The 23878-nt window shown below is 42.6% G+C and overlaps 1 protein-coding gene across 2 annotated transcripts in view; it reads left to right on the top strand.

The window, feature by feature from the left end:
- The window catches only part of SMG1 (SMG1 nonsense mediated mRNA decay associated PI3K related kinase), a 70650-nt gene that overhangs the window by 13200 nt on the left and 33572 nt on the right, over positions 1-23878 (top strand). For both annotated transcript variants that reach the window (XM_082065014.1, XM_082065013.1), the window contains 21 exons: positions 4317-4453; positions 6360-6418; positions 6714-6927; positions 7581-7706; positions 7801-7873; positions 9574-9671; positions 10581-10754; positions 12597-12821; positions 13472-13573; positions 14537-14806; positions 15308-15438; positions 16121-16282; positions 16479-16597; positions 17331-17418; positions 17503-17604; positions 18033-18173; positions 18460-18659; positions 18947-19143; positions 19814-19981; positions 22201-22355; positions 23429-23574. In XM_082065014.1, the coding sequence (XP_081921140.1) occupies positions 4317-4453; positions 6360-6418; positions 6714-6927; positions 7581-7706; positions 7801-7873; positions 9574-9671; positions 10581-10754; positions 12597-12821; positions 13472-13573; positions 14537-14806; positions 15308-15438; positions 16121-16282; positions 16479-16597; positions 17331-17418; positions 17503-17604; positions 18033-18173; positions 18460-18659; positions 18947-19143; positions 19814-19981; positions 22201-22355; positions 23429-23574 (3087 nt within the window). The remainder of the gene's footprint in view (positions 1-4316; positions 4454-6359; positions 6419-6713; positions 6928-7580; positions 7707-7800; positions 7874-9573; positions 9672-10580; positions 10755-12596; positions 12822-13471; positions 13574-14536; positions 14807-15307; positions 15439-16120; positions 16283-16478; positions 16598-17330; positions 17419-17502; positions 17605-18032; positions 18174-18459; positions 18660-18946; positions 19144-19813; positions 19982-22200; positions 22356-23428; positions 23575-23878) is intronic.

Here is a 23878-nt window from a genome sequence, read left to right as displayed (position 1 = left end):
GGCCTGCAGGTCAGCTAGTGATTCCATCATGCCAGCTGGTTAGTGTCAGCATTAGTGTGGCCAGCAGGCCCAGGGCAGTGACTGTTCCTGTGCTGGGCACTGGGGAGGCCAAACTGCGAATCCTGTGGGCAGTTTTGGGCCCCTCACTACAGGAAAGGCCTTGAGGTGCTGGAGTGAGTTGAGAGAAGGGAACGGAGCTGGTGAGGGGCTGGAGCACAAGTGTGATGGGAGCGGCTGAGGGACCTGGGGGGTTCAGCTGGAGAACAGGAGCTGAGGGGAGACCTTCTGATCTCTGAACTGCCTGAAAGGAGCTTGGAGCCAGGGGGGTCGGGCTCTGCTCCCCAGGAACAAGCGCCAGGAGCAGAGGAAACGGCCTCAAGTTGCGCCAGGGGAGGGTGAGGTTGGATGTGGGGAACAATTTCTTCCCCAAAGGGCTGTGGGGCATTGGAACAGGCTGCCCAGGGCAGTGCTGGAGTCACCATCCCTGGAGGGCTGGACAGACGGACATGAGGTTCTCAGGACATGAGGCAGGGACAGGGGTGGGTTGTGGTTGGACTTGATGATCTTGAGGGTCTCTCCAACCAAAATGATTCTATGATTTTATGATTCTAAGAATGTGGGCAAGGTCTTGGGACATGCAGCGAGAGGAAATCTAGAGTTGCAAAAGAGGGTGCAAGAATGCTGGGCACATGTTTTTGAGAAGCAAGCTTCACTTGCCCACTATTTGTGTTTAAATCTTAATTTTTAAAAAAAAAAAAGGTTGTTCCAAGGACTTTTGAAAGAAAATAAATCTTTGTTATGACTAAGCACTGTCATTTATTGCATCATTTAGTGTAAGTGGTAGTTGAGACACTGACAAAAACCGTGTCTGCTTTATGCCAGGACCGCTATAAACATGTGAGGACACTGTGTTTCTACTCAGGGATTCCTGTTTCAGAGGAGACAAAAGGTGAAGTCAGTGTTCAGTGTGTTGTGGGTGGAAGAACTGGGAGGCAAGCGGTGACGGGACTGGTGCAAAATCCTGTTCTTTGGAATGGGTTAAACTCAGACTTTATATTCCCATTCTGGTGTCTTGATATAAAAATTATTCGTTCCTTTCAGTATCTTAAATTTTGTCTGTGTAGAGGAAATAGAGAATTGTTTAACAGAGATCTCTGTAAATAGTGCATCTGGTAGTGGACTTGTGCGTGAATTTACTGTTGGTACTGGCAGAAAATTCAGACTGTTCTGGGTATGTGAGCACCTTGTTAATTTTGAAATGTTAGGAACTAGAATTTCGCATGACTGGATTCATCGGCTGTGACTCGTACGTTCTGTCTGTGGTCTGTCCTCTACATGCCGGATCCCGAGAGTTCCTCCTTTTTAACTGGGCTGTCTTTGCAATTGTTAGAGGTTCAGCAAGTCATTGTGATTTTTGTTGTCGTCTTCAAAATACAGTGGGATTATGTTGCGACAAGATCTTATTTTTTTAATTATTCTCATGTTTGTTAGTGTGTGCATTAAGCAATTTTTAAAATAGTTATTTTCTGTGGGTGAGCCCTTGCTGATTTTTCACAAAGTGGAAGTCATAGAGGTGTTCGTTAACTAGTGCTTTGATTATTATACCTTCAGTCATGCTCTTTTTTGAAAAGATTTACTTGTAGGTTATGATTATGGTTCAACAGACAGCTAACACTCTCTTAGGGAATTAGATATTCATCAGATATTAACTGAATAAAAACAAAGCTGCTTTTAGTAGGGTTTTGAACAGTACATGTTGTTCTAGCAACACTTAAAGGTGAGTTTCACACCAGTAACCTTGGTCGTGGTGGTTTTAGTTATACGGTTCTCGTTTTAGGATGTTTTTTGTGTGTAGAACAGCACAACCATATTAAAAAAATGAGTTTTCCATTAAGAGATTACAAGCAAAAAAATAAACGCGGAGAAGACAACACTAAAAAGCTGCAAGTTGTGGATTTAATTAACGCAAGGCTTATACATACTGTTGACTTCTCGTCTAACACTGATGAATCCACCCACATTTTTAGGGACGGGGGGACTTTTTTAGGGAATTTACAAAGATCTAGAATTACTTAACAAAAAGTTATTTAGCAGAAGTAATTTTCAGCGTTTTCCAAATCACTGGCCCTGGTTTGCCCTTCAAGAGCAGCATCTGGTGACATGACGTGCCGTGCCTGGGCTGGTCCCCAGTGCGGACCGGGAGGGCTGGGGGGCTGTGCTGGGCCGGGTGTTTAGTCCAGGTTCAAGGACAGATTCAAATTGCTGTTTTGAGAGACTTCATATATGGACTTGTGTAGATTCAACTCAGCTTAAGCTTTCGAGATACTTCCAGTAAGGCAGAACACGGTACTTTCTTAGCAGAAGAGTTTTCACGTGGAATTCTTCATGAAGAGCAGTTGCACTTTTTAGTTTGTGTACCGCAGTCTGTGTTAATTTCCATTCTAACCAAGCTTTACAAGAACTTTCATTCTTGTTTGTGTATGTTTTGTTTCCAAACTTATTCCATTTGAACTTTCAAATAATGTTGTGTTTTTTTCCCTGATCTGGTGACGTTTTAAAGCAGCAGCCGCGGTGCGCCCTGGGCAGGCTGCATCCTTCCTGATAGGCCTTTTCTTTCTTCCACCAGGCCGGATCAGATTTTTTGGGTGGGTAACTTCACTAGGTCCATCTTTTGGAAGTTTGACTATGTACTGAGAAGCCTTGGGCTGCAGCACAAGGAGATCGTCAAGTGGAAATGATGGTCTAGCAGGGACTGTGATGACCACTCTGGCACCATCCCTCAGCACCACCTTAATTTTTCCTAAGTGAATATGTGTGCCTTAGTCTTCTGTAAAATCAGCAACACTTAAAAAGTGCTCTTCATTCCTGTCAGATAACATCTCAACATGTTCTAGCTAGGAACAAAACATAGGTTGGATCCTTCAGACTCTTATTGCTATTTTAATGTTTGCTAAGCCTGCCTAATCCCTCAGAATGTCAGGTGTCTTCAAAATTAATTGCTTAAACTGATGCCTGGCAAGAAACAGATTATCCAAGCCTCTCTTAAAATTCAAAAAATGAAGACGTGAAAATAAAGTTGAGAATATTTGTCATGATTATAATGCAGAAGAGCTGCTCTCCTGTAGGTGATGCCCTGACCTGTGAGAGTTACTGGCCTGGGGGTGGTTCACAGGATTTTGTGATACACAACAACACAAAGGGGTTTGTTTCTTAAATTTATTACAATTTACCACTAGTGAAGCAAGTATATACTTTAATTAGTTATACGCACACCTGTATATATTATTTGAGGTTTTACTGGTACAGAACTCACCAAACTTCTCCCAGGAGCGGGACTGGTTGATGACCAAGTCCTGGAGTCTTTGCAGGGGGAGCTGTCAGAGAGAAGCTCCATTTTGGATAGAAAATGAGTTATTTTGATATTGTTATAGACATGTGGGGCTGCAGAACACACCACCTGGATCCACCAGTAGCTTTTACTGGTTTTCACTTGTAATATCCAAGAGGTGATGCTTTTTTATTGAGGGTATCTTGGGATGTCTCAGGTTGTGGGGTACCCAGCTGCCCTTCCAGGATGCTCCAGGTTCCCAGGTTGGCAGATAGCATCTGCTCTCAGGGTTTTTCCATTATAACCTTCGCATTATATCCAGGTTGCCTTTCTGGTTGCTGCCCTCAGGTGACTGATGTGGAAAAGCAGAGAAAAAAAGCTGTCTGGAGTTCACAGAACCCCAGAATGTCAGGGGTGGGAAGGGACCTGGGAAGCTCATCCAGTGCAATCCCCCCATGGAGCAGGAACACCCAGATGAGGTTACACAGGAAGGTGTCCAGGCGGGTTGCAATGTCTGCACAGAAGGAGACTCCACAACCCCCTGGGCAGCCTGGGCCAGGCTCTGACACACTCACCGGGAAGAACTTTCTTCTCATATTTAAGTGGAACCTCCTGCGTTCCAGTTTGCACCCATGTCTTGTCTTGGGTGTTCTTGTAAGAGCCACGGCGACTAAGAAAACCTCATGCTCCACAAATCCTCTAATTTTAGTCACCACAAAACATCTAATGTTAAACTTTTTAAAAAGAAACTTTGTTTCCTTTTCGCAAATGATGAAAATGAATTATTCATATTAATTAATTGTAACCTCTACCTAAACCGGGTAAACTGAGTTGCCACCTTCACTGGTATCAGGAGTGCTATTAGCTAACTTAAATGAAATGTTTTCTTAGGAAGATGCTAATTCTCCTGTGTTATGGTCCGCTTACATCAATAATCACTGCACCTCCACACGGTGTGTTCTGAAAAGAGTTGCCTTTTCTTTTTCAGAGCGATCGTTGTCTTATTCTGACGAGTCTCGACTGTCAAATCTTCTTCGGAGGATTACTCGGGAAGACGACAGAGACCGAAGACTGGCTACTGTAAAGCAATTGAAAGAATTCATTCAGCAACCAGAAAACAAACTGGTTAGTAAGTTTTGCTTTTCCATAGCACCTGGAGTACGTCTCTTCATATAAAACTGTCTTTTTAAAAGCCTGAGCATTGCGACATGTCTGCAAGGAATATCTTGTATACAAGGAATTGCCTTCCACAACAACAGAAAGTGTTTTCCTGGATTGCCTGTCGTTTTTCTGACATTGGCGAAATTTTTTATTGCTTGATTACTTACGACATATTGCCAGAAAGCAAAGTACGGAGTGAATGACCTGTTAGGAATAAATATGGCGGGCGGTTGGGTTTTTTGGACTGGTCTTAGCAATATTCTTTGTATCCTCCAGCAAGGACAGAGAGGAAAATGAATTGCAATGTGTTGTTCAAGAACTTTGTGTATTTTCAATTAAAAATATGCTGACATAGTCTCGTGAATAGCTCATCGTGGAGTTACTCAGCTTTCGACGTAAACACCTTTGTGTGTGGATTCCCTTTCATGGGTAGAGGATAAAGTCAGTCTTCGTTTCATTACGTCTTTGGGTTTTTTATGAGTTGTTGAGCTCTAATATCCTCAATTGTTTTTTTTTAATGATTTGGGGGGTGTAAATATTTCACTGTGGGTGAATGTTTTTTAATCTTACTTATTTTGAAGCGATGTATTAAGAGTATTTTGCCTGACGCATCTCCCCGCTGCTTTGGAAAGCCGCAGAGTTCTCAAGTATTGAAGAAGCTGCAAGTGCTGGTTTAATTCCCCGCCGCAGGGGTATTGCAGTTGTGGGTTATGTGTCTATCCCTGTTTACAAGAAGTTGGTTCATTCTCTCGTTATACATTAATTAAACAGTGGTAATTGTGCTCTTTAACAAAAGATGTGGCACTTAAACATTCAGACTTTTCTATTCTCTGCACCTAGGTCTAAGCAGACCATGTGCAGGCCTAGCTAATACTGAGCTTTCCTCTGAAACAAAGTCTTTATTAAAGCAAAGGTTTGGGAACTAAATGCATTCAATAATTATTCCATGCTTGAGTTTTTCATTACTTTAATTATTCTCAATGCATTTTTCCCCATTTTGTGACTGCATTTTATTTAGATTTATTGATATCCCAGAACGTATTGGAATTGCCATTCTCATGTCTGACTCGGTGGCAAATTTTGTACTTGTTAGTGGTCAGAATGTTAAACGTTTGTCACTGAGGTTCTTTAAACTTCTCCCGCTTGCTAATGAGAACAAGACGAGGCGTCCAGTGATACCTGTGCTGTCCAGCCCAAAACAATATCATGGACAGTGTTTAACCTCAAATAGCCACTGCAGTTCTTGACACTATTACGTGTAGTTTAACAGAATTCTGATATCTTAGATAGTTGCGATTGGTGTATTTGGCAGCTCAACTGACTTAATGTGGGGTTTTTTCAGTGCATGTTAGGAAAACGTGTATTTCTGGTGCTGTTTCCTCAGGAGCATTGGTTCATCAACAATGTTTCATCCCCCCAAATAGTGCTGCTTTTCTCTGAAAGTCAGGATTGCCTACGGAGAAATTTTAATACTTCACATTGTATTATCTGATCAATTAAATATTCTGCTGATATAATTGATTATTAGTTTAGGAGACCAGGTTGTTGATGCTACTAATGAGCTGTGTGGTGAGTCTTAGTTTGTGATATAATGTTTTCACCAAGAACTAAGCTTAGAACAAACATTGATAGCGGGCTGCCACTGTATTTTTCTGGCTACTGTAAATAAATATGAATTATAACATGCAGGATAATATTGCAATGTTACTTAGTGTAGTTCATCGTAGCCTGCAGTGGTCATGGGAAGCATAGTCGCATTCTATTAGCAAACAGAATGGGCAGTGGCGCTTTTAGTGTGGGTGTAAACAGGAGCTAGTTTGCACAAGTTATTGTGCAATTATTTTGCTTATGCCTTGTCTGGATCTCACAGGTACTGGTGAAACAACTGGATAATATCCTGACTGCCATTCACGATGTACTCAATGAAAGGTAAGCTGGAAAAACTCAGCTGCGTGTTAAGAATTTTCTTCCCTGAGTAGTGTGTTCCAAGTAGCCTATTTATTGCAGGCTTTTATTTGAGCCGATTTATTCCATAGAAATAATATTTCATAGAATTTTTCAGATTATTAATTTCATCATTGCTACCATTAAGTAGGAAAGAAGCAGCTTCATTTGTGCATATATTTTTCTGCTTCAGAAAATGTTTCTATTTATTCACAGTTTCTTCTGTTTTGTCGTGTCTGGAGATTCCACATTTCTTTTGTTTTCCTCCCCCAAAATGCAGTAGCAAATTGCTTCAGGAGCTGAGACAGGAAGGAGCTTGCTGCCTCGGCCTCCTCTGTGCTTCTCTGAGCTACGAGGCTGAGAAGATCTTTAAATGGATTTTTAGCAAGTTCAGCTCATCCACAAAAGATGAAGTTAAACTTCTTTATTTGTATGCAACCTACAAAGCACTAGAGACTGTAGGAGAAAAGAAAGCTTTTTCATCTTTAATGCAGGTAAGACTACAAGTTAAAACAGGAATATTCATGGTTTTTCCAGTGCGGTGCTTGAATCAACTTTTTAAACTGGGATGAACAATAAGTAATGCTATGATTGAATGGGATTGTTTGGTGTTAGAAGGGAACGTCAACCCTTTGTAGGGGGATATATATTTTGATGCGACTTCTCAGTATATATTGAGATGAAGGATCTTATTGAAACCAAAAAAGAAATCAAGTGGAATAGCACACAAATTCCAACCTGGTGATTGCTTTGTGCCGCCTCCTATTTACAATTTCTAATTTGAATTGTAATTAGATCTCAGAGGGAGTAGAATGCATGCAGACAAATCTGGTCCCGTAGTTCAAGCTTTAGGATCTCTTTGAGTAACTAGTTGTTCTGTTGCTAAAGAATTAAAGGAAACAGTATCGCCAAGCCTTGAACCTGGGTCTGCCATATTTCAAGCAAAAGTCCGCTTGCAATTATTATTTTCATGCAGTATATGTGATGCTTTTTACGTTTTTCCTTCCTGCAGAAAGAGTATTGTTTGAATTAAAGTAGCTTGCTAAAGTGTTCAACACTGAATAAATCCGTGTGGCTAATATTGGAACTTTTTCACGTGTTTTTTACAATGAAGTGAAATGTCTAGTGGCTTTGCTTTACTCTGTAGCTTGTGATGACCAGCCTGCAGTCCATTCTGGAAAATGTGGATACGCCAGAGTTACTGTGCAAATGTGTCAAGTGCATCCTTTTGGTGTCCCGCTGCTACCCCCACATTTTCAGCACCAATTTTAGGGTAAGCTTGCTTTGTCCTCTCTATTTTCTTTCTCATGTAGGAACATTGATGCAGCAAATTGGGTTGTTAACCTTTTTTCAAAATTGCTTTTCAGGACACAGTGGACATCCTGGTGGGGTGGCACATAGATCATACGCAGAAACCTTCCCTGACACAGCAGGTGTCTGGTGAGTTTGGCCAAAAATCACTCTGGCTTGTAGAATCATAGAATGTCCTGAGTTGAGAGGGTTCCACAAGGCTCATGGAGTCCAGCTCCAGTCCCTGCACAGGACACCCCACAGGTCACCCCGTGTGTCTGAGGACGTTGTCCAGTCTCTTCTTGAACACTGTCAGGTTGGGGCCGTGACCCCTCCCTGGGGAGCCTGTTCAGTGTCCAGCACCTCTGGGTGAAGAACCTTTTCCTCATGTCCCACTGACCCTCCCTGGCACATCTTCTGCCATTCCCTGTGCTCTGTCACTGTCACAGAGCAGAGCTCAGCCCTGCCCCTCCTGCTCCTGCTGAGGAACCTGCAGCCCATGAGCTCTGCCCTCAGTCTGCTCTGCTCCAGCTGAACAAACCCAGGGACCTCAGCTGCTCCTCATCCGGCTTCCCCTCCAAACTTTCACCAACTTTGTAGCCTCTCCTGGTCACTCTCCAGCAGCTTTATCTCCTTTTCTCCTGTGTCCCAGCCCTGCACACAGTGAATGCTGCAGGTGAGGCCGCCCCAGCGCAGAGCAGAGCGGGACAATCCCCCCTGCCCGGCTGGCCGTGCTGTGCTGGGTGCACCAGGACACGGGTCCCTCTTGGCTCCAGGGACACTGGTGGCTCATGTTCAACTTGCCATCGACCAGAACCCCCAGATCCTTCTCCATGGAGCTGCTCTCCAGCATCTCGTCCCTCAGTCTGTCTGTACAGTCGGGGTTGCCGTGTCCCGGATGCAAAATCCAGCGCTTACCCTTGTCGAACCTCATGCGGTTGGTGATTGCCCAGTTCTCTGGTTTGTCCAGATCCCCCTGCAGGGCCTCTTTGCCCTCCAGAGTGTCGACAGCTCCCCCCAATTTTCTGTCATTGGCAAGCTTAAGTCCTGAGTCCAAGTCATTTATAAGGACATTGAGGAGCGCTGGCCCTGAGATGGGTCCCTGTGGAACCCGCTAGTGACTGGTCGCCAGCCCGGCATGACCCCACTTACTGGAACCCTTGGAGCCCGGCCCGTCACCCGATTGCTCACCCAGCGCGCTGTGTGTTCACCCAGCTGTGTGCTGGACACCTTGTCCAGGAGAATGGTGTGCATTTACTTCCACAAGTCTGATCCTTCTGACATGCAAGTTGACATAACACCAAAATGAGTTTCTGGCTATGTAACAAGAGACTTTGTTCCTAATTTTTGAAATAAATTTGCATTTGCCATTTTACGCGATAGCTAGAAAAATGGGATGCTTTATTCAGGCTACATTTAAGCATCATGTGTTTTGTGGAACTTTTTAACAGTTTTTAATGAGTTGTAGATCTTAATGCATTCTCTGTGAAAGAATATTTTTTCTCCTATGAAAGCCTTGGTGGTTAAGAAATTGGGAACTTCTTCCTATAGTTATAGCAGTTGCCTTGGACTCATTTGCAGCAAATGTGTTATGTTTCCTGTGACATTCTATCCTTTAAGTTTAGCTGCTGTGGGGCAGGACTGAACCTAAAAGTCAATTTGTCATAGGGACAAAAGAAGGAAATAAAATTCATATTTATTTTAAAAACAAGTTATGTTAAAATTTTCATGCAGATAACCTTCTCTTTCTCTTACCTTAGCAACGTATAGCTCAGCAATATGCAACTAAGATTTAATTTTCTGCTGTTACCTTATTCCCCTGTTTTAATTGCCTTGGTGTTTTTATACAGGATGGCTGCAGAGCTTGGAGCCCTTTTGGGTGGCTGATCTTACTTTTTCTACCACGCTCTTGGGTCAGTTTTTAGAAGATATGGAAGCTTATGCTGAGGTAAATAAGACTTTATGGTATAAACCAGAGTTAACTGTTGTTGATTTCTTAATAAATGACAATTCTTCATGAATCCTTGTGAACCACTGAAACAGAATCATAGCCAAGCTTTCAGCCTTTGTCGTTGAGAGTGTCAGGTTATAATAAAAAGAAAAGCAATTAGCCAAATAGGAATGCCTTCATTTTTAAAAAGCTGCAGTGAAGATACTTCACTGTCTTTCCTTGGTGTCTTCTCTAATTGTCCAACTCCAGAGCTTTTTAGTGGTGATTCCCTGTGGGGAAAAGGATTCTTAATGCTTCCATAGATTAATTGTCAAGCTGTCTTCCTTTTAAATAAAGGAATGGATTATATTGTGAAGGAAATAATGTGGCAGGAACTGATAGAAAAGGAAAGCATGCTCATTTAACACACGTTGTTTTGACTTTTTAACCTTTGGTTAGTTAACAGGATGTAAAGTTGATCTGAAGTTGTCATTAAAGGAAGATTTTGGGTTTGTGGGGGGGAACGGTATATGTATATGTGCTCATATATATATATATGCTTATAATTCGGTGGGTAAAAGTGTGCAGACAAGTGTTATAACAGGGCAGCATTGCGGATGATCATGTTCAAGCACTCAGGAACATCACAAGCCTCTGTTTTAATGTGCAAGATGTAGTGTGAGTATGTCGTTTCCGTGGTAAACTAACGAGCAGCGTCTCATCGCTACTCGGTGACTTGCTCATCATTGTCTGCCTGCATCTTTGTATGGATGTGAAGTTAGAGATACTGGAGAGATAGATCTGTTCTTGGATGGTATCTATAATATGTCTGGAAAATAGTGTACTTTCAATCCCATATTTTGATCTTTTATGCATGTGTCATCACTGTTCCTGTGTGCACTGACACGTCAAACTCGTGTGCTGTAGGATCTGAGCCACGTGGCGTCCGGGGAGTCGGTGGATGAAGATATTCCTCCTCCCTCCGTGTCGCTGCCCAAACTGGCCGCGCTGCTGCGGGTGTTCAGCACGGTGGTGAGGAGCATCGGGGAGCGCTTCAGCCCCATCCGGGGTCCACCCATTACCGAAGGATATGTCACTGATGTGAGAATTCACTTTTTTGTTTCTTGATGACTTGATTTATTACCATAAAGTGATGCTGTTCACTGTTGAGTTTATTTAGGTTTTGTAAATTTGACATGAATACCTATGGGCTGGAGAGTTGGGCAGGGAAAAATTTAATGAAATATAACAAGGGCAAGCGTAGAGTCTTGAATCTGGGCAGGAACAACCCCAGGTTCCAGTGTAAGTTGGGGAATGACCTATTAGAGAGCAGCATAGGGGAAAGGGACCTGGGGGTCCTGGGGACAGCAGGGTGACCATGAGCCAGCACTGGGCCCTTGTGGCCAGGAAGGCCAATGGTACCTGGGGTGGGTTAGAAGGGGGTGGTCAGTAGGTCAGAGAGGTTCTCCTGCCCCTCTGCTCTGCCCTGGGGAGACCACACCTGGAATATTGTGTCCAGTTGTGGCCCCTCAGTTCCAGCAGGACAGGGAACTGCTGGAGAGAGTCCAGCGTAGCCACCAAGATGCCGAAGGGAGTGGAGCATCTCCCGTGGGAGGAAAGGCTGAGGGAGCTGGGGCTCTGGAGCTGGACAAGAGGAGACTGAGGGGGGACTCATTCCTGGGGATCAATATGGAAAGGGGGAGTGTCAGGAGGATGGAGCCAGGCTCTTCTGGTGACAACCAGTGACAGGACAAGGGGCAATGGGTGCAAACTGGAACACAGGAGGTTCCACTTGAATATGAGAAGAAACTTGTTCGGGGTGAGGGTGGCAGAGCCTGGCCCAGGCTGCCCAGGGAGGTTGTGGAGTCTCCTTCTGTGCAGACATTGCAACCCGCCTGGACACCTTCCTGTGTAACCTCATCTGGGTGTTCCTGCTCCATGGGGGGATTGCACTGGATGAGCTTTCCAGGTCCTTCCAATCCCTGACACTCTGGGGTTCTGTGATAAGCTCAGCTTTGGGCAGGTGCATTTTCTTGAAGAAGTATGCTACAAGAATTTTGTTAAGTATTCAAGTATAGATTGCGACAGCAGCATATGGGAGTCATATATAGTGGAAACTAACTTTTTTAGGCATTTTAACTTCATGCAGCTAGGTTTACACTTGTGTTATGTGTCTTTGTAACCATAAGGTTACCATTTATTCACATTGCTGTGATGCTGTAAAAACTGGATTCAAATTGAGTTTGATTTTTATAAAATGTAGGGTTTTTTTAATCCATACTGAAATTTATATCTATCAGATCTGTTAGCAAAGTCCTCTTGTTCTATAGCATAGTATGGTGTAAATTCAAATATTACAGAATGTGCTAAGTAGCTACTATACTTTTGTAACAGAAACTCTAGAAGGTGTGAATGATTAAAAATAAACAAGTGAAAATACGAGAATACCTGCAGTCAGAATTTTGCGGTGGCTGCATGAACTGCACAACTGGAATTTATGCTCCTGCAGAGTTCTGTGAGGAACAAAACTTCGCGGCCGAATAAGTGTATGATTTCCCTGTTAAGGCTGAGATGATTGTGGAATTTGTCTTAATCTGAAGAGGATTTTTGTGACAAAAGCTCAGGAGAACTAGTCTGTCTTTTACAAGAGGGGCTCTATTGAAGTCAGTTGGAAATGAGCAGAATTCGGAATAAAAAATGTAGGTTTTCTAGGCCTTGGCAGGTCTTTACCTGAGTAGGAAACCGTACAATTGAAGGTTTGTTTTTCCTTATACTTCTGAAGTCCAGTGTGGTGTTATTTAGAATATTCTATTGCCAGAATTTACTAAGCTGCAGAGTAGGTGAGGGGACAGGATATCAGATGAGTGTGGGTATGATGAACTAGCCTGCAGTCCCTGTCTGTTTGGATGGGAGTTGAACTGAGGTGCGTTTCTCCTTCGGCAGGTTCTGTACCGAGTGATGCGATGTGTGACTGCAGCAAACCAGGTGTTCTTTTCGGAAGCCGTGCTCACCGCCGCCAACGAGTGCGTGGGGGTTTTACTGGGCAGCCTGGACCCCAGTATGACCATTCACTGTGACATGGTCATCACGTATGGATTAGATCAAATGGAGAACTGTCAGACTTGTGGCACCGATTACATCATTTCAGTCCTGAATCTGTTGACGCTGGTTTGTACATATTTTTATTATTGCTGTTTTCCCATTGGAAAATATTATTTTCCAAGCGACTTCTTTGCGTGTGTATTAGATAAATATTTAAAACTCTTCCTGATCACAAGCAAGAAATTCCTCTTCTAAATGCTTGTTTTCTTTCCTGTAAAGCTTATGCTGCCAGCTTGTGCTGTTTAGTTTTAGCCTGAGTGGTGGTGGGGGGTTGTTGTTGGGTTGGTTGGGTTTTTTCCCTGTCTAACTTGACTGGACCGCCCCATTCTGTGGCCTCTGGAATTGATACCACCACCTGATGAGTTCCAGAATCTTAGTGCTTCATATGTTTTATTTATCTACTTACACCATGACCTGGGAAATCAGATTTATTCAACACACAGCTCTTAATGTGTAGATCACAAAGTCTTAAACCCCCGTTGATCGAAGTTTATCACACAGCTTTCTCAGCTGGGCTGTTAAAGCCTGGAAATAACTCATTCTCTGTATGTGAATTTGGGAAAGCAAACACAAAATACTTGCATTGCTGGAAAGCTGTTCTTTATAAATATAGTGTATACAAGCTAGAAAAATAAGTATTTTAATTAATATTTCATAATCTCTTCTAATAAAAATCAGTCCAGGTGAAGGTATTTATAATTGCTTTTTATCCCCAGATTGTTGAACAAATAAATACAAAACTACCATCGTCGTTTGTAGAGAAATTATTTATACCAGAGTCTAAACTACTTGTTCTTCGTTATCATAAGGAGAAAGAGGTAAGACTAGGTGACTTCTCCAGGTCTGTTAGAACCGCCTTCATGCATTTATTAGAATGTATTTATTAAGCTGCAAAGCTTTGTTCATCTGAAAGATATATTTTTAAATCTAAGAATATATCTGTGAAATTTCCAAAAAGGCAGATGTAGCTCGCTCTTGGTTTGGGCATTTATATTTGATCACGAATTGGTAAATCGGCCGTCGTACCAGAGAGAGGTTCTCCTGCCCCTCTGCTCTGCCCTGGGGAGACCACACCTGGAATATTGTGTCCAGGTGTGGCCCCTCAGTTCCAGCAGGACAGGGAACTGCTGGAGAGAGTCCAGCGCAGCCACCAAGATGCTGAAGGGAGTGGAGCATCTCCCGTGTGAGGAAAGGCTGAGGGAGCTGGGGCTCTGGAGCTGGACAAGAGGAGACTGAGGGGGGACTCATTCCTGGGGATCAATATGGAAAGGGGGAGTGTCAGGAGGATGGAGCCAGGCTCTTCTGGGTGACAACCAGTGACAGGACAAGGGGCAATGGGTGCAAACTGGAACACAGGAGGTTCCACTGAAAGATGAGAAGAAACTTGTTCGGGGTGAGGGTGGCAGAGCCTGGCCCAGGCTGCCCAGGGAGGTTGTGGAGTCTCCTTCTGTGCAGACATTGCAACCCGCCTGGACACCTTCCTGTGTAACCTCATCTGGGTGTTCCTGCTCCGGCGGGTGGGTTGCACTGGATGAGCTTTCCAGGTCCCTTCCAACCCCTGACACTCTGATTCTGTGATGTGTGGCATGTGTGTGATCCAGAAAGTAATTAATAGATTCTGTAAGTATGTAGTACTTAATTACAGGAAACTGAAGACAGATTTGTGTATCAGCCTAGGCTATTAATAGATAAAGAAGCATAATTTGAAATTCTCCATTGGTGATGAGTATGTGTTATGATGTTGTGCTAACAAGTTCTCGCTGTAATGATGTCTCTGGCAGGTTGTGGCAGCAGCCCACGCTGTGTACCAAGCTGTGCTGAGCCTGAAGAACATTCCTGTGCTGGAAACCGCGTACAGGCTGATCCTGGGGGAAATGACCTGTGCTCTCAACAGTCTGCTCTATAGTTTACATCTGCCCGATGCCTGCGCTGAAATCCAGCACGACTCTTTCAAGAAGCGTATATTCAATGTGGATAATGCAAAGTTCGTTGTTATATTTGACCTCAGTGCCCTAAGTACTATTGGAAATGCGAAAAACTCATTAATTGGGGTGAGTAAAACTGTACAGATACAGTTTGTGCAGTAAGGGCAAAAACACTTTTTAACTTAGGATATACCATGATGTATTTCACCTGTAATGTACGTATTTGTAATTAAAGTGATCGCATTTGTTTCCAAACTTACGTTATAGAAAAAATTCCAGTATTAACATTTGGAACCAGACCGAGTGGAGTGTATCTCTAGTTGGTGCGTAATGAGCAGCAGTTTCTAGGGAAGAGCATCTCGTCAGTGTTATTCATTTTAAGATCATCGTAGCAATTCAGCTTGAAAATCAAGACACCTTTAGTGGGTCCTCTGGTGGTTCCAGCTCTTCCCAAATAAAAACAAACTGCTTTTAATAGGTTATTTCAAAAAGAGAAAGCAAATAGTTATAATTGAGATCAGAAAATTAAATTATATCCCTTGAGAAGAAGTAAAACGCAATACTTAACGTTATGGAAATAGGTCTTATTTCTTGTGTTCCCTTGCTTATGTTGCAATTGTTTTACAGATGTGGGCCCTTTCGCCGACTGTGTTTGCACTACTGAGTAAAAACCTGATGGTCGTTCACGGTGACATCGCAGTTCATTTTCCTGCTGTCCAGTACGCAGTGCTCTATACGCTCTATTCACACTGCTCCAGGTATGAAGATCAATACTTCACCTGTATTTTGAGAGCATGAGGATGGACTGATGTGAATAGAATATATTGTTCGAGGGCTGAATTTAAATAGGCTATTATAATCAAGCTGGTGCCCAAACTTCCGTAATCAGTTTTTACTTTCATTAATTGCAGGGAGTCTGTATCCCAGCCAAGAGAGCTTGAAATTTGGCATTTTATTCAAAGGCAGGTTAGAAGTCTTGTGTTTGACTAGAGAGAACTGAGGGAGAACCACTGAAAGTAAATAAGATTTACTATTTGTTTGCTGTGAGATCTAGGAGAGGTAATGAAGTGTAAACAACAGATTTAAACACAGTTTGAACCTTATTACTATAGAATGTCGTCAAAGGAAGGGAATATACTAGTTTAACTGTTAATCTGTACATTTCTTGGGTTTGATTTCTTTTTCGCTAAGCACTTGAAGCTGCATGGATTAATATAAAAATTGTAGCTTTGATCTTTTAGGCCAAGGATCAAAATATTTGGGTTTTAACATAATGTAGTAACTATCTGGGTGTTTATTGACTTTTGTTGCTGTTTTTTTTGGGTTTGTTTGGGTTTTTTGGGCGGTTTGTTGTTATTTTTCTCCCCTCTTGTATAGTTTGAGGAATTATCCCTAATCGTGGGATGGTTTTACCCTCCATGGCTTTCCTTGCCGTTTCAGACATGACCATTTCATATCCAGCAGCCTGAGTTCTTCCTCTCCGTCGCTGTTTGACGGGGCGGTTATAAGTACTGTAACCACAGCAACAAAGAAACATTTCTCAATCATACTAAACCTTTTGGGACTACTGCTTAAGAAGGATAACCTTATTCAAGATACCAGGTAACTAGCTACCTTTTTGCAATAGTTACCAAAATGCTGTGAAAGCCAGGGACATTTTTAATGTTATGCAACCTTCTGTTTAAAAAACGTGAGTTATAGTCTAATGCTCATCTGTTAGGTAAAGTAGTTTAAGTTCTATTGAAAGGTGTCTTTCTGTAACTGTATATACAGTGACTAATACTTTTGTTTTTTGCAGGCGACTACTTATGACGTGGGCTTTGGAAGTGGCCGTTCTGATGAAAAAATCAGAGACATACGCACCGTTATTTTCTCTCCCATCTTTTCATAAGTTTTGTAAAGGACTTTTAGCAAACAGTAAGATGTTGCATGTTTTTACTGATTAGCTGTCTTTTATGTGGCATAATTGAGTACATAAGCGACCTTGTCATGTACCACTGGTAGCTGTAACTGCTTGTTGTTTCATTTACTTTTAGGGATGCTTCTGGTTTGTGTTGTGTAAAAACTTACACCCTCTTATCATTTTTCTCAAATGGATCCTTACCGATTGCTTACGCAAACAATTACTTTCTTAAAATACTAATTTGTGGTTGTGAAATCGGTCTACCAAATGTGTCAGTGATGTGCCAGATCTTACAAGTACGATTGCATTTATCAGAAGCAGTGGAACCTTCCTGTGACATGATGTGCTGGTTTGGATTGCAAAAGAGCCTGGAAATAGAAATACAGGAACAAATGCTTTCAGTAACATAATGCTAGTAGGAGCAGTGACTTCCCAAGGCCGGGAGTTATTAACTTTGCCTTAGTTTTTTCTTACTGAGATATATTTTCTGTGATGCCAATGTATGGAGACAACTGAAGGATTAATCTGTCAGCTGTGAGTAGATGCTGATAAGTAACATGTAGCACAGGTCACTTCTTGTTACTAAGCATTTACTTGTTATAGTACAACCAGCCAACTAAATCCAAAGTATTGCTTAAAGCCTGTGTCTCCCGCTACCAGCTATGCTACAAAAATGTCTTCAGATGTTCTACCACAACCAGAATAATGCGTAAGTTACTTTTTCTTCTTTCAAACTCCTTAATTCAGCCCTTCTGGAAGATGTGAACATTTGTCTTCAAGCATGCAGCAGCCTCCATGCCCTGTCTTCCTCCCTCCCAGATGACCTGTTACAAAGGTACTTGCACAGAATTCTGTATGTTATTTGAATTATGCTGTTAATGGAAACGTTATGACTTTTTTTGCTGTTTTGGTGATACAGGTGTGTTGATGTGTGTCGTGTTCAACTAGTGCATAGCGGCGCTCGTGTCAGACAGACTTTTGGAAAACTTCTGAAGTCGATTCCTTTAGACGTTGTGTTAAGGTAAATTGTCCAGATTAACTTCAATACAGAGAATGATTTAGTTTCTTTCTTCAATGACATTTATCTGAAAAATAATGCCAGTTGAATGTTGTCATACTGTCTTAATTTAAAATCAAAAAACATCAAGTGTATTGCTATTTCTTCCACGTTGTTGCAGGTGTAGGAACAGTAGGTGGTACACCAAGTAATTAACAATTTTGATGAAGTGCAGCATTTCTTGTAGCAAATATGAATCCTGGCAAGGTCCGTGTTATCCAGAGCTTCAGCAATATTATGTCCTGCAATTTGTCTTAAAGGACTTACTTATTTCCAGTCATTGCAAAGATATGTGTGTGTGTGTGCGCGTGTAACTTTTTTGCGCAATTTTTAAAATTTATTCAGGTAGATTATAGCCTGGGTTGTTTTTCTCCCCCCTCTTCTTCCTGCAGTAACCGTACCCACACAGAAATACAAGAAATTTCTTTGGCTATAAGAAGTCATATGAGCAAAGCTCCAAGTAATACATTCCACCCGCAGGATTTCTCTGATGTCATTAGTTTTATTTTGTATGGAAACTGTCACCGAACTGGGTAAGAACTTTTAAAATTGAAATCCGTGAATGCTGAATTTATAGTAAACAATTTAAGCTGTATTTGGTTTAAAATTCGTAGTTACCTTTACAAATTACATAGCTTTGCCTTCATTTCTGACTTCATTAATACCTTCAAATGCCCACCTGTTTGCTTATTTGCCTGTGATTGCCACTTGGAAATAAACCTGTGAGAGGTTTGTTTGAGAACAATAGGGACCCGAAGTGTGTGAGTATGAGCTTGTTCCCACATGAGCTGGCGTTAACGTGCTGATGTTTCCTTCCAGGAAGGATAACTGGTTAGAAAGATTATTCTATAGCTGTCAAAGGCTGGACAAAAGGGATCAATCAGCCATCCCGCGGAACCTGCTCAAGACTGATGCTGTTCTCTGGCAGTGGGCTGTCTGGGAAGCAGCTCAGTTCACTGTTCTTTCGAAGCTACGGACTCCTCTGGGCAGAGCCCAAGACACATTTCAAACCATTGAAGGTAATGTGAGGAACATGATTTATTTTCATGTGTGTTTATTTTGGGAAGAGGTTGTGCAGCTAAGAACTTCATGTCCAAGTTGAGAAGCAAAATGGTTTTATTTTTCAGTGATTGTAGATTTTTAGCACGGTTTTGTCTGACACATCAAGAAATGCAATAGCGAAGAATATTTGCATAATTATTATTAACTTTTAAGAGACTTTACTGCAGCATTGCTATCCCTTGACACATTTAAATAAAATATCGACTGGTAACTCTTTTCTTCCATGTTTTGATAAAATGTGTAGGTATTATTAGGAGTCTTGCAGCCCATACATTAAATCCTGACCAAGACGTTAGCCAGTGGACTACTGCCGACAATGACGAAGGACACAGCAACAACCAGCTCAGGCTTGTTCTCCTTCTGCAGTACCTGGAAAACTTGGAAAAATTGATGTACAATGCGTACGAAGGATGTGCCAATGCCCTCACCTCTCCACCCAAGGTTTGTCTGTCCTGCAGCGCTGATGTTGGTTGGAACAGTCTGGCTGAATGAACCGTGGTTTTTGGTTGTTCAGGTTTTAACCATGGAACTTCAGAAGAACTCCAAGTCTAAGACTCTGGCTTTGAATTGGGCTTGTTCCTGGAGAACACGTGAAAACAGGATTTCTTTCTGGAGTAGTAACTTGTGTAGAGCTATGAATCAAGTCTGTAGCACCTCTGATTTGTAGCAGTCACTTTTATTAGTAGCTTGTCAGCAGTCCTGTTATAAAGTAACACAATTATCTGAGGCTTTAAATTGCTTCTTGAAGAATATAATTGTTATTCATAAAAAACATACCCTTCTGTGTGGTCCTCACTGCAGAACATTCTTCACTGTCCAAGTTTAATTATTGGACTCTGATGTGACGGTAAGATATAATTTATAGTCAGTTCACGTCAAGATTTTCAGCTTGGCAGTGTGCCTGGCCAGTTGTGTCCTGTGCAAGACTTCAGACCATCTGTTTTAATAAAATTCAAAATGTGAAGTTTTACCTGTTTCTTCATGTCTCAATTTAAAACTCATCTGAAAAAAAGAAACCTGTCCCAACTTTGTTATAAATATTAAGTGCTTTAACTATTCTGATTCCTACAGAAGAATGGTATTGTAAAATGTATATTTTCTGTCTTTAAAGGTTATCAGGACGTTCTTTTATACTAATCGTCAGACGTGCCAAGACTGGCTAACGCGGATTAGACTTTCCATCATGCGAGTTGGGTTGCTGGCTGGCCAGCCCGCGGTGACCGTCAGGCACGGCTTTGATTTACTCACCGAAATGAAAACTAATAATAGTCTCTCTCAGGTACTCTTCTCAGACTATGTAGACTCTTGCACAAATATTCCCATGCTGTTCTAGAGGAACTAAACTAAGTCAATCAGTGGTTATTAAACCAAATGGTTTGTAAAAGATTGTGGGGAGGTCCCATACAATTGGAAATTGGCGAATGTTACCCCAATCCACAAAAAGGGCTGCAAAGCTGACCCTGGCAACTACAGGCCTGTCAGCCTGACCTCGGTGCCTGGCAGGGTTGTGGAGCAGATCATCCTGAATGGAATCACACAGCACCTTCAGGATGGGCAAGGGATCAGACCCAGCCAGCATGGGTTTAGGAAGGGTGGGTCCTGTCTGACCAACCTGATCTCCTTTTATGATCAGGTGACCCAGCTGGTGGATGAGGGGAAAGCCGTGGATGTGGTCTATCTGGACTTCAGCAAGGCCTTTGACGCTGTCTCCCATAATATACTCCTGCAAAAGCTGGTAGCCCATGGCTTGGACAAGTGCACTCTCTGCTGGGTTAAAAACTGGCTGGAGGGCCGGGCCCAGAGAGCGCTGGGGAATGGGGCTGCATCCAGCTGGCGGCCAGTCACTGGTGGTGTCCCCAGGGGTCAGTGTTGGGTCCAGTCCTGTTTAACATCTTGATTGATGGTTTAGATGAGGGGATTGAGACCATCATCAGCAAATTTGCTGATGACACCAAGTTGGGAGGGAGTGTCGAGCTGCTGGAAGGCAGGAGGGCTCTGCAGAGGGATCTGGACAGACTGGAAAAATGGGCCAATTCCAATGGGCTGAAGTTCAACAAGGCCAAGTGCCGGGTGCTGCACTTTGGCCACAACAACCCCCTGCAGCGCTCCAGGCTGGGCACAGAGTGGCTGGAGAGCAGCCAGGCAGAAAGGGACCTGGGGGGACTAATGGACAGGAAGCTCAACATGAGCCATCAGTGTGCCCAGGTGGCCAAGAAGGCCAATGGGATCCTGTCCTGTATCCAAACCAGCGTGGTCAGCAGGCCAAGGGCAGTGATCCTTCCCCTGTGCTCTGCATTGGGGAGGCCACACCTGGAGTATTGTGTTCAGTTCTGGGCCCCTCAGGTCAGGAAAGAGATTGAAGTGCTGGAGCGGGTCCAGAGAAGAGCAACAAGACTGGGGAAGGGACTTGAGCACAAGCCCTATGGGGAGAGGCTGAGGGAGCTGGGCTTGTTTAGTCTGGAGAAGAGGAGGCTTAGAGCTGAGCTCAGCACTCTCTAGAACTACCTGAAGGGCAGTTCTAGCCAGGTGGGGATTGGGCTCTTCTCCCAGGCATCAGCAATAGGACAAGGGGCCATGGGCTTCAACTCTGCCAGGGGAAATTGAGGCTGGAGATTAGAAAGCAATTCTGTGCAGCGAGTGGTCAGGCATTGGAATGGCTGCCCAGGGAGGTGCTGGACTCACCGGCCCTGAAGGTTTTGAAACTGAGATTGGACATGGCACTTAGTGCCATGATCTAGTGAATGGACTGGAGTTGGACCAAGGGTTGGACTGGATGATCTCTGAGGGCTTTGCCAACCCAGTTGATTCTGTGTTATTTAAAGCCATGTTTTAAACTGCTTCTGTATTGATGGGCTTTTGCGGGAGGTTGGAGATGGGGATGTGCTGTGTGCATGCGGTCAAATCCCATAGAGAAATGAATGCTATAGTTTGTTCACTATTTGAATTGAGCAATTTTGAGCAGAAGGTTCTTCTTAAACCTTTTTAAAACTTTGTGTTGATGTGAGGCCTTCCCGAGGTTGTGTAGGGTCTTTGCTTACCCGTGGGTATGTGCAGGAGGGAGGTGGATCCTGAGTGTCCTTCTGGGAGGAACTAACAGCTAAGTGCAGGAATAGGGCGAGTGGATCAAGTGTTTAAGCCTTCTTGGAAAGGTTGAATAGTTTCATCAGTATGTGACTTGCTTTGCGTAAACATTTTTACAAAGGAGATTTGCTAGATATTTACCACTTCTTTATGGGTTCTCCAGGTATAGACCATTATATCATGTTGCTAACAACTGACGTTCAGGCTGTGAATTCCCTGTGTATCCTCTTCCCTTCTCCAAAAGCACTGGGATGGATGGATATGCAGAATATTAATAGTATTAACAGTGGAGCATTAATACTTCACTTGTGGATGCATATAATGAAATATTACTTTACCCCTTCCAAATATTTAACCGTGTCTTTAGCTCTTGTTGTATATAAGATTAGCTAAGTAAAGCTTTTGGTTTGGCTTTAGGGAAATGAATTGGAAGTGACGATTATGATGCTGGTGGAAGCGCTGTGCGAGCTGCACTGTCCCGAAGCCATCCAGGGCATCGCGGTCTGGTCGTCGGCGGTGCTGGGGAGGAGTCTGGCCTGGATCCATTCTGTAGCTCAGCAAGCAGAAGGCCGGTGAGTTTTCTCACATCACTGGATGCTACAAACACGGACGTTATTTTCTTCCTTATGCATAGTTCTGCTTCTTAATCTTGTGGCATAAATTAAGTCTGATCTAATTTCTATATCAATTAAAGTCATCATGTTTTGCAGAGATACCTAATGCATCCAGCATTCTTAGGTATTTTAACTTCTAAATAAATGACCAGGATTTAACTATAAACAGCATTCCTAAGCTGTTTTTTTTTCTTAGTTGTTCCTACACAGCAATACTGTTTTCGTATTGTGTTCAATTTTCCATTGCAAAATATTATTAATTCAGATACTTTCTAATGAAGTTTCTGACAAACGGCGTGATCTGATTACCTGCCACGGTTTGCCAAGAGAGGGACTCCGAGGGAGATGCTTTGCAGTTTTAGTTCAGCTTTGAAAAAGTGGCTTCTATGGCTGTTGAAGCAGAAACTTTGGCTACAGATGCAAATAAGTGGGTCAATGTTCCAGCTAGGGTATGCCTTCATTTTGATGTTTTCACCTCCTGAAAGGAATGCATCCTTTTATCTCTATGCAATGAAAAAGAGACACCTTTCATTATTTACCTGCCACGTAAAAAACCCAGACAAGACCGAAAAATGAGGTTTTATAGCTTTTTCCTGTTTTCGTTAGATTCCTGTAAATAATATGCAGCTTTGTAATATCTGAGAGGTTTCTCAGAAGTGTCCAGTCTAAGGTATAAATTGGTGCCCTAGATCCAGTTTTACAATCAACTGTTAAATGATATGTAGCTCATCAGTATCCAGCTTTACTCGTTCAGGTTAAAAGCATGGCGGTCAAATACGAAACTCATGTATCTTCTCCAACCTGTACTTGGTTTGAAATTGACATTAAAACCTGAACAGAAGAACTTATATACTGTGCCATAACCTGGAAATTCAACCGGTAAACTTGTGTTCCGTGTTAATCCCTTTCTTTTGCCAAAGGCACCGTCAACTTTTTGAGCATTGTGGTAAAGAAATGTTAAATATAGTCGATTTACCAAAAAAGAAAACTTGTTTTTGTCAAATGCTGACAAAGTTCTTAAACCATTGAAGGTTTGAGAAAGCAACTGCAGAGTACCAGGACCACCTGTGCTCCATGACGGGGATGGATTGTTGTATCACGGGCTTCGACAAAACTGTGCTCAAGTTGGCCAATTCCAACAGCGTCAACAACGCCAGCCCAAAGCATTCCGTCAACGGTCAGTATTTAGTGGTTTCTTTTGAAGAGAAATAACTGTTTCCTAGCTGTATGTACATACAATCAGAACATCCAGTGGTATAGCTGTGGTAATTATAGCGTCTAATTCTTAAATCTGAAAACCTGTTTCCATCTGCAGTTAAACTGAGCTGCTTAATGCCCTTGAAACCGATGTTATGTGTAGATATGAGGGGTTGCAGTACTGAGGTCTAGCTGAATGAGACTAAAAATTAGAGGTAAAACACTTTGTAATTTACTAATTTAGTTCTGTATTACTTTAGATCACCATAACTGAAGGCTTAATA

This window comes from Streptopelia decaocto (genome assembly GCF_964273445.1).
Source record: "Streptopelia decaocto genome assembly, chromosome: 13".
Classification (NCBI taxonomy): Eukaryota; Metazoa; Chordata; class Aves; order Columbiformes; family Columbidae; genus Streptopelia; species Streptopelia decaocto.
The sequence above is the reverse complement of the archived record's forward strand: the minus strand, read 5'-3'. Positions and strand labels throughout refer to the sequence as shown.